Source organism: Lepisosteus oculatus, chromosome 7 (assembly GCF_040954835.1).
Source record: "Lepisosteus oculatus isolate fLepOcu1 chromosome 7, fLepOcu1.hap2, whole genome shotgun sequence".
NCBI classification, from domain to species: Eukaryota; Metazoa; Chordata; class Actinopteri; order Semionotiformes; family Lepisosteidae; genus Lepisosteus; species Lepisosteus oculatus.
In genome coordinates, this window is record NC_090702.1 from 19998088 (window position 1) to 20013878 (window position 15791).

Sequence of the window (15791 nt, forward strand, 5' to 3'; positions counted from 1 at the left end):
AAGTGGGCCCTGAAGAAACTACAATGTAAGTAATGTGGATTGCAACAGTTTACAAATGTACTCTTTGAAGCACAGAAGAGATTCGACCCATTAGTAAATCATAGTCCAAGACTTGACCCAGATGGTTTAATAGGTCATAAAAAAACAAAATGAAAAAGAAACCACTTTACAAGAATCATAGCAGCAGAATTTGTAAAAAACGCATTGCTCTTCTGGAATCTGTACATAGAAGAGTGACCTTATACATTTTTGGGCTTACAAGTAATACAGTAGAGGAAAAACTGAATGTTCTTTGTCTTAAGCAAAAACAACTACAAGGAAGCCTGATTTAAAATATTCAAAATTAATGAAAAATGTGTATATAAACTCAATCACGTGGAGTTTTTCCAACAGTGAAACTGAGGATGCAAGTGGGAACTATGCAGAAGCAGTTTAAAACCATGAAATTTTACACAAATGGCTATGGCAACCTTAAGCTATTATGGCTTCTTGAGAAAACTTGGTCAGACTTCTTTGAATAAGCAATGGCAAGTAATTGAAACAAATTGTGCTTATGACATACTATATTTAGGTTTTCAGAGGGTTTTTGATTAACGTTAAGAATACATTCTTATCAAATTGCAGACAGTAGGCATTCAAGGTAATGTATACATTACGGTTAAACTGGTTAATATGTTTATAATGTAGTCTAGATCAAAGCAAGCTCGAACAGGGAATCAAATCCATCAAATTAAGGTTCAATACTAAGTACTTGTGGTACACCATTACCTCGTCTTTATATTTAGGATATACATTTTGTAGTTAACATTACATTTGTACTGCTGTTCAATTCTGGGCAGACAATTTTGCAAATATTAAATGTCTTTATCTAGAGGCTACAATAGACTAAAAACTATTGTAAATTTATAAGTTAGCAAAACATTTTGAAAAGGCTACTCAATTCTTAGGTGTTTTGTGCATTTTAAACAGTTTTTGTTGATACTTTACCAAAACAACGACATTGTTTTGTATCAATACCAAGAGTGATTAGAGACCTTGCCAAGCTCAAAACAATGTTTATATGCTCCTCTGTTAAAATAACTGAACCATTATAGTCTTGAAAAGAAAGGGTCCTAGGGAGGCTGGATTCAAAGATTTAAAATCTTCAGAGGATGCGACTGATATCTCAGTGTGCTTCAGATTAAGATTCACAGATTCAAAAGTGGAACCTGAACCAGAAGATAGATTATAAGGATATGCATATAAACCTCATAAAAGGTTCTGCACTTGTTTGCAAAAAAGGTTGTGGGAGTCTTAAACAGTGATTTGATGTGGTCCATGACTCAATTATCTACTTACAACCAAACAAGTTGGGTTGGCCTAATAGCTTACTTATTTTTAACCTTTTAACCTCGGCAAAGAAGATAACAACACAATTCAGTTTCATACAGGGGCTTGTTTTACAACTTTTGGTCCTTCTACTGTTGCACAACTTTTAATTTATGCTGCAGAAAGTTAGGGATCCAGCTCCAAGAAGTAGTTACTTGGTATACATGGGTTTGTCATTTTTTAATGCAGTGGATCAGTGTCCCAAGTAGTCAACTTTTCCTATACAAATTTTAACTGACAAAGTTTCTGAAAATTATTGTTTTGGTTTTGTTGCATATGCATAATTAAGCCCAAATTGAGTTTTGTGGTCTTGAATGTTTTACTATTTTTCCTTTTTATTCTTAACAGCGTTACCGGCCATCAAGTACTACAACAGCTACGTCCTCTACCAGTAGTGTGCTCTCTACGTCTAGTTCAGTTGATAGACCCAACAGTCTGACTGGCATTACTTCGTTATATCCCAGCTACAGTAGAAGTTTGCACAGGGATACAGAAAAAGGTAAAACAGCCTGTGGCTCACCCTGTTGTTGCTAGATACTTCTATAATTTAATCTGGTTGGTCCAGATATTCAATTCGAATGAATTATAGAAGTCTTCATTAGAGAAGACCTTAAAAAGCAGGTAACACTTTATTCATGCAAGCATTTCTACAGATCACTTACACCTACAGTTACTCTTATATCTTTTGTGTTAGAAACTGTTAATGGCAACACATTTATTAAATTACTATAGATGCAGAACCACACACATCTTATGTTGTGAAAGCATTGACCTTTAACAGCTAGCTATTTTGTATAGCATTGTATAGGTTTAGAGATTTTAACATCTCTTTTCAGTTTGTTCCATCTACTTTATATTGTATTTCAGTCATTTTAAACACGTTCATCAAATTTGGATGGTCCTAAACTACCGATTTAAGGACAATGTGATGTTCTGCAAATGCTTCATTCTTTGTCAAAAAGGCTCCTTTAAAATGTATTTAACTTTAAGTATTGTAGAATGAGATAAGATATAAGTGTTGGTCATGTCATTATTTTTCAATAAAATGCACCGTATACAAAAAAGTGTATTTTTAACACATTTAAATGTTATTTTGATCAGAATTTGATAAGAAGGAGGAGGAAAAAGAAGGAGAAGACAAGACCGAGGACAAGTCTCAACCTAAATCAATACGAGACAGACGGCGGCCTCGAGAGAAACGAAGGTCCACAGGAGTGTCTTATTGGAAAGATGTAAGAGTGGCATGTATTTTAAACATGATTTTATTCTCTATTTCTTGTTTAAAACATGTTAGAAAGTAGATTTCAAGCGGAGCCTTTATAGTTAAGGTAGTGTTCAGCCTGGTTGGACCTGGTGGTTGAAACTACAAATCACTTTGTTGTGTTACGTACTGAGTTGCAGTAATAGCGCTCCATGCAACATCATTTTATAACATTCCTAAATCATAGGTGTTGAACTTGGGAGTTTATGATATTTAATTCTGGAAGGTGACTGAGAAGTATGGATCTCAGATTTAGCGTCTCATCCAAAGGAGACGATGTCCAACTACATAGTATCCCTGCCAACCATACTGAGGCAATAGTTTGGAAATTCTAAAAAAATTAGGAAATTTGGAAAATGTACCACTTACTGCTATATCAGCACTTTGCAGTAGAAGCCTGGTTTCTTTAGAGGTCTATGTCTCAAGGTTGACCCAGCTCAGCTTTGCTTAGCTTCTGAGATCAAGCTACAGGGTGGTGAAGCTTGTTACCATCTTTATAATGGTAAAAAGTTTATGCGTTTGATTAAACACGGGCCTTTTAATGCTTTCCCCAAAGGAGATGTACTTTTTTAAGCAGTCATGTCTCGGAGATTTCTGTAATGGTTTTCCTTTTTCAGAGTGATGAAAATGATCAAGAGCAGCAGTCAGATTCTGAAGAAGGAACAAACCGGAATGAGCCCCAGGTGATGTGCAACCATGTAATGACTGAAACATTTGTTGGAATTAGCATATGAAATCATGGAAAATTCTTGTGGATTATAACTAATGTCTCTAAAGCTGATGGAGAAGGGATTGTAAACCATTTTGTTTTTCTTTTCTGTTTTTGTTTTAATATTAAGCTTGGTTCATTTGCAGTCTTCTCCAAATCAGCTGTGTGTAGCCTTTTAAAGTAGCTGAATATAGGTTTTAGTATTTCTTAACTGTTTCCTACTTTGGAATCCTTTTTTGGTACATTTAAAGCCTGGCATTGTTGGCTTAGCCCTTAAGTTATACAAGCTTTTCTTTTCCTCAAGGCAAAGAAATGCATTTAAAATGTTGATCAACTTTACCCGACCTTACTAGTTACTACCCACCAGCATGAATTTTCAAGAGAATACTTTGTTTTTAGAGGAAATTACACTGATTTCGTCCACCTGGCATTTATTATGCTCAAATTTAAGGCAAAGTAGAGAAAGCAAACAAATGCTTTTGTATACAGAGCACTGGGGGTGCTTTATTTTCTAGTAAGTACTAAGTGCGAGTGAAGCCGGAAACTACTGTTGGATGTCCTGGGAGCTATGAAATATAGCAATATAGATGTGGAAAAACTGTCTCATACATGCTGTTTAATAATTCATTCATGTATGCATTAGAAGTACATTACATTTGCACCATCTTAAGTCGTCGCCTGCTCACTCAAGCAGTGATCTTAATTGCAGGGCCTAGCTTTGAGGCATTGTGTCCTATAAAAGGCTGTTGATGGTCAAAGTCACTAAGAACCTTGGCAGGGATTCAGGAATGCGGTATAAAAATAGCTGAGTAGGACAAAGAGTGAAACAAAATTAGTCTTCAGAATCAAAAGTGAAGTTGATAAAAGGATGGAGTCCGCCAGGGATGGTGATTGCTGTTTTTGTAAATTAGCAACTTGAACTTTTATAGGTGTTTGTGACTTTAATTAATGCTGATCTGCCCATTGGTAATAAACAGCTGGGAGAAGCCTTTCATTTTAAACTGTTTTGTTAATGACAATAAATGGAAAATGTATATAGATCCAGCTTACAAGAGATGTAAAACCTTTTTTTTCTTTTACAGAGTGACAGGCTTTCAAGGTACGTTTTTTAGTATTTCTGTTTTTCTTTCCGCATTGCGTAAGTTGATTCAATTCAACAATTAAAATTAAAATAGTAAAGTTGTTTAACTTGATACTGTTGGCTCGCTTTAAGTGGCATAAGATATTAACTAAATATTTCAACTTTTTGTTTTGTCTTTGGATTATCCAGCACTTCCAGTGATCGCTATGACCATTATATTGGTCGCAGCTACGGTGAAGGCAGAAAACCATATTCAGGCAGATGGGAAAGAGAAGATACAACTGATTATAAAAAGGTATTTAAAGCATGTTGTTACAAATGGTTCAATTGCTTATTCAAAATGGTTTTATTTATCGTTTGTTCCTTAATAAGGTTTACACTTACACTTTTTTCTTTTTAAACCAGCTTTATGAACAGATTCTAGCTGAAAATGAGAAACTGAAGGCGCAATTACGCGATACAGACATGGAGTTAACAGACTTGAAATTACAGCTGGAAAAAGCAACGCAGGTTTGTATCTTGGTCTGGGCTTTCAAAGTTGAAGTGAGAACTTGGACTCATCACAAGATGTTGTAATTAGGTATTGAACACTTGTGAAAATCTTGCAGATGAGATTGATTATAATTTGTTGATCTGTTCTAGTCATCTTTATTGACATTTATTTTCTTGATATACTTAATCAGGAACAAGCATCTACACTTCATATTTTCAATGGTGCATTAGGTTGATTGTTGCTGATTAATGTGGAGAAGCCACATTCATGTTGCTTGATGTTATACAGTTTTATACTGAGCAACGCTAGGAATACTCAGGTTTATTATCGGTATTCAAAATATATCAGGAAAGTCTGTCTTCGGTGGGGGGGGGAAACGCAGCAAAGCATATTTTACACATTTACAGACCTGCATAATGAGTGTTAAATAGTTTTGTTTTTTGATCTGGCTTATTTGGTTCTGCTGCCACTAAACATTGGTTTGTATCTTTCAGAGACAGGAACGATTTGCTGACAGGTCACAGCTGGAAATGGAGAAAAGGGTAAAGATTTTATAGGTTCTTCTCACTTTTAATTCCAAGTTCTAACAAGTTATTCCTCGAGCACAGGGTGTTGTCAAGTCGGAAGTATTATTATTACTGCTGCGTTTTAACAGTCTTATTGTATCATTTCTCCAATTTGATAAACCTAACAGGTAAAGCAGACAATGAAGCTAACACTGATTGCTATATAAAAATGCATACATCATGTTGGTCTACCTTCCCCTTTTGGGGGGGAAAAAAACTCCCAATAAGGGTCACATTTAAACCTACTTCACTAACTTATTTTAGCATCCTAAAATGTTTTTGCCTAAAGGAGGAAATAAAACGGATGGTAACTTAGCACAGAAATGGCTCAGCTGGGGAAAAAGTGAAAAGTCTGAAGTTCATTCCAAAATGTTGTAGCTTGTTAGGTGTTTTTTTTTTCAAATCACTTTACGATTCATTTCACTTTTAAATGTGCAGTGTCCAGTGGTTGAGGATACAGTGCCTTTTAAAATTATTTACTCCCTACCAATGTTACATTTTGTTGGATTATAAATAAATTTAATCAGTTCAACATTAGTAAGGATCAAACTGAAAATTGAGTCTCGCCAAAAACTTTGATGATACTTTGTACCATCCATTTTTCTAATCGTAGTAAGCTTCCAGTCCCCGTACTGTTATGCTCCCACTACTATGCTTGACGTCTGGCATGGCGCTGAATGGGTGATATGCAGTGTTGATTTTGTGCTTCATGTCTTTGCATTTAGACCACAATCTTAAACTTTTGTTTCATCTGACCCTAAATCCTCAAATCTTCCAGTATATCCAGTATTTGCCACTTACCCATATGGGTCAGGTTTGCAAAGCTCCAGGATGTTGTTGACCTCTCTGAGTGGCTAACTGGTTTGCTGTGTCAGATGGTGGCTTAATCTAGGTAGTGTCTGGATGTTATGATACATTCCAATCTTAAAAATGGATATTACTAAGTAACCTTTTCTTGATCTCTGCCATTTTGTCTCCAATTGAAATAACAGAGAAAACATTTACCTTGAAGTCAAGTTAAACTAGTTAGATTACACACAGAAATCATTACACTAACTGATTTAGGGTTGTTTTTAGGAAAGGGTTTACATTTGCATTTGAAGATCTTCTAAATTTCTTTCAAAAATTACTTTGTGCTATTGTCATTTTGTAGCTTAATCAATTTGGAGTACATCGTGTATATTCTAACTATGATGTCCTATTTGAAAGTGTCATAATTGCATAGATGCTTTGCTGGGGTTTGAATTATTTTGCAAGGCACTGCTTAAGATTAAAACTTTAGCTGTTTTGAGTGTTATTGTTCAGTAAAATTGGAGAACTCATAATAGTTTTCAACATAATTATATAACTACACTTTGTTAGATCCTTGTTTTTAACAAATGCAAAATTATTTATATCTAAAGGTAACAAGCAAGACCCATTCTCAGCTGGGTGGTATGGTCTAACCTGAATTTATACAGTACAATGCTCCTGCTTGCTTTTGATTCACTAGCAACTTTAGCTAGTGAGGCAAATGCCCACAAGCGAACACAAGCTGTTTCTTTTTCACGTTTGTTTTATGAACTAGACAAAGATTTCTGGGCAGTTGCAAAGTATTTGTGTTTATCTTTTGTCAGAGTGTTTTTTAAAATGTATGTATGTTCGACATCTTCCTTGAGCAGGATTGCATGCGTTTTCTAGCTTCTAAATACAGTCCATCCTTCCTGCAGGCTTCCTTCTTGCACCTTTTTCTAATTATAAAACTGCTGATAACATGATTTATTTTTTCACAAAATGCTACCCAAATATGAACTGGTGTCAGATAAAATCTTACTTTTATGGGATGGACTGTAGTGCCAACATTAACACTAAACATGAGCATGACTAAACTACTCTTTCACATCACAACATCAGGTGCTTAAACATGCACTCCACTTTTTCTTTTCCTTGAGTATTTCCATAACTAGTTGCTAGTTATTTTAAATGTTGCAAAATTTTGTCATCTAAAAGGTTATAACCTTAACATTTATCTAACAGTGAAGTTGAAATCTGAAAGTTGTATATTCAGATTTTATTCAATATAATAGAAAGCAAAACATCATAATGTGCCACCTTTTTAGCCTTTTGTGTCTCATGCCATTGTAATAGAATTTAACATTTCTTCATTTGATTGGTTCCTTCTAATTGAATGTCCACCATGACATTCCCTTAATCAATTCAGTCTTACCATGTTTTATGGTTATTTTAAATGGTTTCAGAACTGCTTTAAATAGAATCCTAACTTTTTTTCTGGTAATGGCAGTCTGTCATGAGTATTTCATAAAGTTAACCTTCAAATGAGTTAACATAAGTTGAAACATTGGGAAATATTTTCTCCTTTTCTGTTTTCCCTTTTTCTAATTAGCATTTCTTCACCAACTTACCCCATAACCTGCATAATGAAAATGTTTCCCACATTTTGATGACCTAGGTACATTCTTGCTTGACATGCTTCACATACATGCTTGTTTGTTGCTGTTTTATGATGCTAATATTTCACTCTTACACTGTTAGTTGTGTGGAATGACGTGTTTGTTTAAATGTGGTATCTATACTAACTTACAGTATACTACTTTTTATAGGAAAGAAGAGCTCTAGAAAGGAGGATATCTGAGATGGAGGAAGAACTTAAGGTATTGATTCCAGATTATTTTTAACTTGGAATGTCTTTGGTATATTGATTTAATTCAAGGCTATGCGAACAATCAAAGAGCTTTTTATTGTCCATTTCTTTCATATGATTTTTCCTTTGATACGGGAAAGTGCAGAAAACATAACAGAATGTGCAATGAAAAAATAATCATCTTTAATTTTAGAGTGTATAGGTTATTGTGTAAAACAATTAAAACTTTAGATTGGAAAGTTTCATTCCATAACTTAAAGGCTTTCTAGCATGGTATAGGTGAGATTGGTCTATCTTTTTAAAATCTACTTGAACCTAGAGTGTTTCTCAGTTTGTTGTGTTAAAAATGTGCTGCAGTTATTTGTGTTCTCCAAGATTTCTGTTACATAAGTAGATTAATGTGTAATAAACTTACACAAAGACAATCATTCTCTTTGAAGTAAATAAAACTGTAATATTATAATAAGAGACAGTTAGTTAGCTAAAAGATTTGAATTGAAATTGTAAAATTCTAATTTGGAAGTGATGTTACTCAAATCAACTAGGAAGGTCTGCAATCTTTAAGTCAGAAGTTCATCATAAATAGGTAAGATCTTAATAGAATGAAAACAGGTATTTTATATCCTATAAGTTTAATTTTAATTAAATTGTACTTTAAGCACATTATAGAAAGGTGATGAGTAAAATATAGTCCAGTTATTTTCAAATTGCTTTTGAAGAAGCAAATGACCAACAGGCCACTCCAATATAACTATAATTGGCTTTGTTTTTAGTAACCTTTTCTGCTTTTTGTACAATATACTGACTCACTAAGAAATTATCTGTATTTTATTTAGTTTTCAAAAAACAGACTAAACAGTATAGATGTAATTAACATTTAGGTGCATATGAACTGTCCTTTAGAATTTTCACATGGACATTTCATGGTCGATTGGTTAAAAGTCAGTTTATATGTCATTGTTTTTGACTTACCTTTATGTGGATATTTCAGTTTAGATGATTCACAGATTTATGGCAAGGAAAAGGTTGAAATCATTGGCTTAAACAGGCCTCTACAAAGATTCAAGAGACCACTGAACGAGATCTTGGGTTAGAATAGCAGTAAAGATCTCATTCTCATTGGTACTCATGTGATGGCGATCATGTTGAAAGACTCTAATTTCAGAGGGTTTATTAATCAAAACATTTTTTACTGCTAACTTTGACAGCATTAACATAATGTCATAAATGACTTATCTGAATTTTACACTGCTCTGTATTGAAATAACTTCATACATTATTTGAGTTTTTTGGAGGCCAATCAAAGATAAGGAAATTGGGAGATATACCTGTCTAGTGAGATGAATGTGAAGAAAAAAATATTTAATATTTACAGATATATTTTGGATTATTCACTATAGTAATTTAAAGGACTGTGGATGTTTACTAAAATGTTTAATAATACTGTTTTAAGACAAAGTTAAAATTCGGAATTATTAAGGTATGAAAACCCATTCGGGATCGGTCAGCAAATTAAGTACTTGTGTTTTTGCTTAATTGGGATAAACTGAACTTGAAAGTTAATGTAGCTACTTAAGTTATCTTTCATCCATATTTGTTTGGCACTTTGTTTATTGCCACACAGTCGAGAAACATTTGTTTGCCATCTAATCAATTCCATTTATGTCCATTTTTCTAATAATTGTATTCATTTTTCCATTCTTGATTCGTGGTTCATGTTCTTTTTTTCCAATTATTTTTCTTCTCCTTTGTGTTCTGATTTCCTGCAGAACCTACATCAAGTAAAGCAGATTCAGGCTCTGAGGCAGTTAAATGAGAGGTTGATCGCAGAGAATAGGGCCCTGACCAGAGTGGTGGCAAAGCTTTCAGAGTCTTGTAGCCAGCTACAGGCTGTGGACTTGTAGAACCCTTCCCATTCTTCATTACCACAGCCTACCCATAGCCAGGCAGGTGCCAACCTTCAGTCAGTTTCCTGGTGTAGAATTTTCTTCCTTTTTGTGTGCATCTGGAAACATGTTTTGTTTTCAGCCAAGTGCTTGGCCTGGTTTCTTGCATGATATTTTGCTTTTTGCGGCAAGACCCAGCTTCAGTTTTTTGCCCCCTTTGTGTTTTTTCTTCCAATGCTATAATTTAGTTCTGTCAATTCACCCCAGATTAATTCAGTTACCTGAAGAGGTATTACTTTCCAGAGGACAAAGGAGGCATTTTGAGTTTCATAAATTAAACACTTTAATTAAAGCCAGTCTTACAATAGTCTTGTCAGTAAATTAGTCTTTAATGTGATATAAAAGACACTTATACCTTTTTGCTTATTCAAATAATTAAACACTTCAATAATAGGGTCATTGAAAGAATGTTCTCATGGGCAGCAATATATTTAGGAATCTACACTGAAACCTTCGTTGTCCAAAGGAATGTGCTCTCCATGATCCCATTTGGTGTACCAGATTTCATTGTTTAAGAGTGTCTAAAATACGACATCTAGCAGTGAATCCAGATTTTTTCAGTTTATTTACAGAACTAACTGTTCAGTGAAGTTCCACCAATAGTGCAATAATAAAGGGGGGAGGTACACAGAGTATTTAAAACACAATTCACAGAAGGGCCTTACACTGTTTGGGAATTCAGTGACCCATGTTAAAACTTGCTTATCAAATCCTTTCTAGTGGAAGTGTTAAATTAATGATGGATTAAAAAAAATCAATTTCTGTGAATGTTCCTTAATCATATGCTACTTTAGGTTTGTGTTTATTGTAATTTGAATTAAAGCAATACCGTTAAATGCATTACCTTATTCCACTGAGGTTTGAAAACCTGGATCCTAGAAAGATAATTATAGCAATCAGTGTTCTGAGAAAGGAAGGAAGCCTGTGATGAGGTGTGAACTATCTGCTGTAAATGGCTTGGATTGCTGTATAACCATGTGTGCTATGTTGAAGCCAATATCATGCATGGCTTGAATTATCAAAGATTTTGCTCATTTTCTTTATATCAAGAATATATTTTTGTGAAATGCTAAGTCTCTGGATTTATTATTCTTTAAAGGTTATATCAGAGCTGTCCTATATTGTACTCGGCAAACAATTTTGCATGAAGTTTAATTTGACATTTAATTTGCTTTTTCTTATGTAATTTGCTCGTCTTAACTGTTGTCAAGTCAAGCTGTCCTATTTTGTGACTTTTATTAAAAAAATATACCATGATGTCACAGTATTTCATTATATTTACAAGTTGTAAATTATATATTTAAAAAAAATAGTGTTTTGCTGTTTTTTTCCTATGACAAATCTTATGAGATCTTATTAAAAATCACTCCTTCTTTACTTCACTAATATGGCCCTTATTAATTCAGCGATGATTCTTTTGGTGCCTGCTCAGCATTTCAGAGTTTAATTTACATTGTAAATTATAAATATATATATATAAATCATTGTAAACATATATCTCACTCTGCCAGATCACCTATATAGATAAGCTGGCTGATTTTTAATCGTAAACATGTTAACTTTGTTCATAGGCTTCTTTCTGAGCTCCAGGATGAAATAATTTTACAGTAGAAGATTAATGAAATTTATGCATAACTGTTTATTAATAGGTTTACTTCAAACTCCCCTTGAAGCATATAGAGTATGCAAAGATATTTATAAAACCTAGGTTGGAGGTTGGAAAAGCAGCATATATTTGAAGAAGAGTTGTCATGCCTTTACTACTGTGCAGTGATGCTTTAAATGAAATATTGGTTAACAGAATGTGAGGGAATCTCTGAACAATTTTAATATGAACACTTCATTATCTTGTGGGATTTTTAAGTTAAAAATCAGATATTTGAAGAGTTTTGTCTCATCAGCATTCCAGGGATTTTTTTGTTCTTTGGCTAATAGTGTCACATATTAAACTAATATTTACCTCTTCACTGTATATCATTTACAAAAAGTTAAAACGTTAGTGTTATAGATACAGAAACACTTGTGATGGTTTATAGTTTGAAGTATTGGGTAGATGGACACACCAAACACCCTCACACAATCGTTGAATTGTTCAAACCAAAATCAAATTTTCAAAAGGCATCCAAATTGCATTTGTGGACCCCGGAAAATACCCGTATCACGATATTGATTTTTTTTTTTCTGGAGGGATTATTTAGCATCAATTATGGTTTACCTGCAATGAAATACAGAACAAAGACACCTAAAAAGAACGCTCCGTTTGAGGTTACCCGCCATGGACCAGAATTATGTTGCAGCTGCATGTTGTTGTGGTCTCTAGTTTGTCCTTCTATATATGTAGCTTTTCACTACAAAGAAGGAGCAACAACAATCTGGCTGTGACTACAGAGATAAACTGACAGTTATGACTTTTATGACCTGTTTTATTTATATAATCTTTAATGGTTATTGATATTCAATTAAATGTTCTTATGTAATCAAAAATTGTTTACTTTGGGTAAAGATGCAAAAATTGTTGTATTATATGAAACGTAGCATTGTGCATTGTTGAATATTTATGTTCTGAACTCCAGTAAGAATCGACATTTGATCTGCATGACTGTTTGTGGGTGTTTTTCAAGGCCGAGTTTTAAAATGCAGCTTGTTTGAGCACCCTCTGAAAACTAGCCAATAAACATGCTTAAAGAGGAGTGCAAATAAAAATCCACATTTTCCAATAAATGAGTTTGAATGTCTAATGTGAAGTACTGTTGTTTTTTTCTTCTCTTTCAGATGCTACCAGACTTGAAAGCAGATAACCAGAGACTAAAGGATGAAAATGGAGCCTTGATTAGAGTCATAAGCAAACTTTCCAAGTAGACAAGTTCCTAGAACAGCAACTAATGGTATTGCACATTAATGTTAATTGCAACAGACATCAGCTACAAGGCCCCTCCCATTTGTGGTCGCCCTTGACTCTTCTGCCACACCACCCTTTTCCATCCATTAGATCCTGCTAGATCACTTAACCTGCAGCTGCTGTCAAGACAGAATGACTGAGTTTACAAAAACATTCTGAATGAAAAACTTGTGGCCAGGGACGCCTCAGAAATATTTAACCAATAAGCCTTAGTTGTACATAAACACTTGCATCGAGCTCTCAGCTGTCACAGAAGAACAGTTAGTCAACACGAGTTATTGTGCCACAGCCTATGTATTTTTTTTTGTTTCTGTTTCTACACCTGCTTAGACGTGTTGTGTGCTGTGCTCTTTTTTTTCTAACTTCCCATGTGCCAGAGGTATTCCCCTAGATGCTCAGTGTTCACACAGCTGTCCAGTTCGAAGAGACCCAACCATTATAACGGAAATAATTCCAGTTTTTTTAATTAACATGACATTTTCACCATACTGAACAGATGGACTTGGTGAAACGTAAGCTTTCACTGTATGTGCAATATGCATTTATTTCTTTTAAAATGCTTTAATGAGTCCATTGAAAGTAGAATTCCCATCTCTTCTGCCTTCATCACTTTTTTTTCTTTTTGTTTGTAGTGTAGCTGTTGGATTATACTGTGTATTCTTTACTTCATTTTAGCCGGTACTGAGTGATGCTGTATATATGTATTGTTTTGAGTTTCAGACCACCACATGGCATGCGTTATGCTTCCCAATGACAAACCCGTCTGTTACTATTAAAATATACAACTCCAGAAGTGTGTTTTAACTTTTTCATTTATTTTATAGTATAAACATTGAATATGGTAGTGCCTCTCTCTTTAAGGAGATGGCAAGCAGAATTCAGTGCTGTTTTTTTAAAGTGTTCACAGTAATGTGAGATACAAATGATATAATTGCTTCACTACATTTCACACATTGTATACAGTATCTTTGGAAGAGTGCTGTTTTTTTCCCTTTTTTAACTGTAGTACTAGCCAAGGTATTGTCACTAAATCTTAGGTATTTCTAATGCAGTTCTTTTACAATGTCTGTATGCACTGTTAATGCCATGTGAAGAGTCATGTAAAGTTTTGGATGACCATTGTCAAATAAAGACCAGAAAATTGGAACATATATTTTATGCATTTCAGTGGCCTTTTAAATTTACTATAGTGAATGTTGCTATGGTTGACTGTCAGGATTTTTTAATTGTTATTACTAATTATTATTATTTCCCATCACCCTGTAAAATAAGTGTGACTTCATACTGGCACACACTGTGCTGTGACTTAAAACCACTGAAGAGTTCAACCATTAAAATGTACATTGTAAAAGCTTGCGGTAGCTGTTGTATTATCATTATATTGTATACTTAAATGTGAATTTATAACCCCTTCATAAAAAAAAAACAAAAAAAACATGGTCATGGTGTTCTATTGAATATATTTTAATTTGCAAAACCTGGGCAGTTGTTCCTCTGTCTCTTTTTTTTTTTTGGTGATTGGTTTTGTGTAGGTGTGAGGCCATGCTCTTACTACCAAGCTCAGGATTCTTGATTTAAATGACAAAAAACATGGTACAGTGAGTGTGATATTTCTATTGTGGATTGACCTTGGTATGACTGGTTTACTATGAGAGGGAATTATTCACTGAACTATTGAGAGTAATGCTATGGCATTGATGTTTGAATGGTAGTGAACAATGGGTTAAGCGGTTAATCTGTGAGACTGTTAATCAAAACCCTTTGCAAATTTGTCAGTTTGGGGTGCATGTGCGGATTTAACATAGCTACTTGTTTCTAATATTATAGTGTTTTATATTTAGGTTATTTATTCTTTAAAAAAAGTGAAGTGGCTACAGCGCTATAATGATTTTATTGGTAGTACCGAGCAGACCTTGTATCGGCATGAAACTAGTTGCTGAAACCCAATTATTTTGAAAAAATGTATTTTGACATATACAAATAAAGATTAATAAAGTTATGCTTGTCTTTTGCTGTTTTGAAAAAGGTAAGTGACCTGGCTACATAAACTGACATGATTTTGAAATGTGGTGTTTGTGTTTAAATACCAGGTTGCTCTTAGGTTTTCAAGGTAAATCTCTGATGTATGGTTATTCTCTTGTATGTTATTTTTTATTTTTATGTCACCTGCATGTAATCATTGCTTATTTAGAAAGACTGTCCTGTTGAGTGAGATTCACATTTTTACTCTTTAAAATTCATAATGACTTCCTGTCTGACTGGTTCAGAAGATACTTCCTTACCAAAGGCAGACCAGTAACAGGATTCATATCACGTTTTGCTGTGTATAGAAAGCCTGTCTAGCTATAACGAATGATGGAGGTAAGTTGTGACAACCTTTGTTTGGTATTTAATCTTAAAATGTTGATAGGTTATGTCTGCCGTAAACAGTACACAGCAGTGCAACAAAATGATGTAGAATGCACAGGAAAGTGTTAGCTATCCTTCACTCCCACTGAAAGCATTATGATTTTGAGCTTAAGCTGGTTCTAGAACATATTTTGTTTGTAGTATATGCAATCAGAATGTTTATTTTAATTTACAATGATTAGTAAGATTTTGACAAACTTTAGTCTTCTGTCCCAGAGTCCTTAATATCAAGCTGTGTGCATTCCACAAGGTAACTTAGAAATATGGAATCGATTTTTATTTGCATTGCATACGATGCATTGTTACAGCTGATAACAGCAAATAATCTTCTCTAGATCCAGTGCTTTTTTCTATGTCCCAGTGTTTTTTAAATGACTCCTCTTAATGCCAGGATCCATATCAACCTGTAATTCGCAAC

At 34.1% G+C, this 15791-nt stretch overlaps 1 protein-coding gene across 13 annotated transcripts in view; it reads left to right on the forward strand.

Moving 5' to 3' along the window:
* Nucleotides 1-14963, forward strand: part of ppp1r12a (protein phosphatase 1, regulatory subunit 12A) — an 81607-nt gene extending 66644 nt beyond the window's left edge. For 8 of the 13 annotated variants that reach the window (XM_069192247.1, XM_069192250.1, XM_069192248.1 and 5 more), the window contains 10 exons: nucleotides 1717-1867; nucleotides 2470-2600; nucleotides 3247-3312; nucleotides 4421-4437; nucleotides 4609-4714; nucleotides 4825-4929; nucleotides 5407-5454; nucleotides 8079-8129; nucleotides 9889-10065; nucleotides 12838-12926. In XM_069192247.1, coding sequence (XP_069048348.1) covers nucleotides 1717-1867; nucleotides 2470-2600; nucleotides 3247-3312; nucleotides 4421-4437; nucleotides 4609-4714; nucleotides 4825-4929; nucleotides 5407-5454; nucleotides 8079-8129; nucleotides 9889-10023 — 810 coding nt within the window. In that variant the 3' untranslated portion in view covers nucleotides 10024-10065; nucleotides 12838-12926. Of the gene's footprint in view, nucleotides 1-1716; nucleotides 1868-2469; nucleotides 2601-3246; nucleotides 3313-4420; nucleotides 4438-4608; nucleotides 4715-4824; nucleotides 4930-5406; nucleotides 5455-6881; nucleotides 8039-8078; nucleotides 8130-9888; nucleotides 10066-12837 lie in introns of those variants that run through there. The other 5 variants (XM_069192249.1, XM_069192258.1, XM_069192259.1 and 2 more) reach the window with 3 other exon arrangements.
* Nucleotides 14964-15791: the final 828 nt, after the last annotated feature.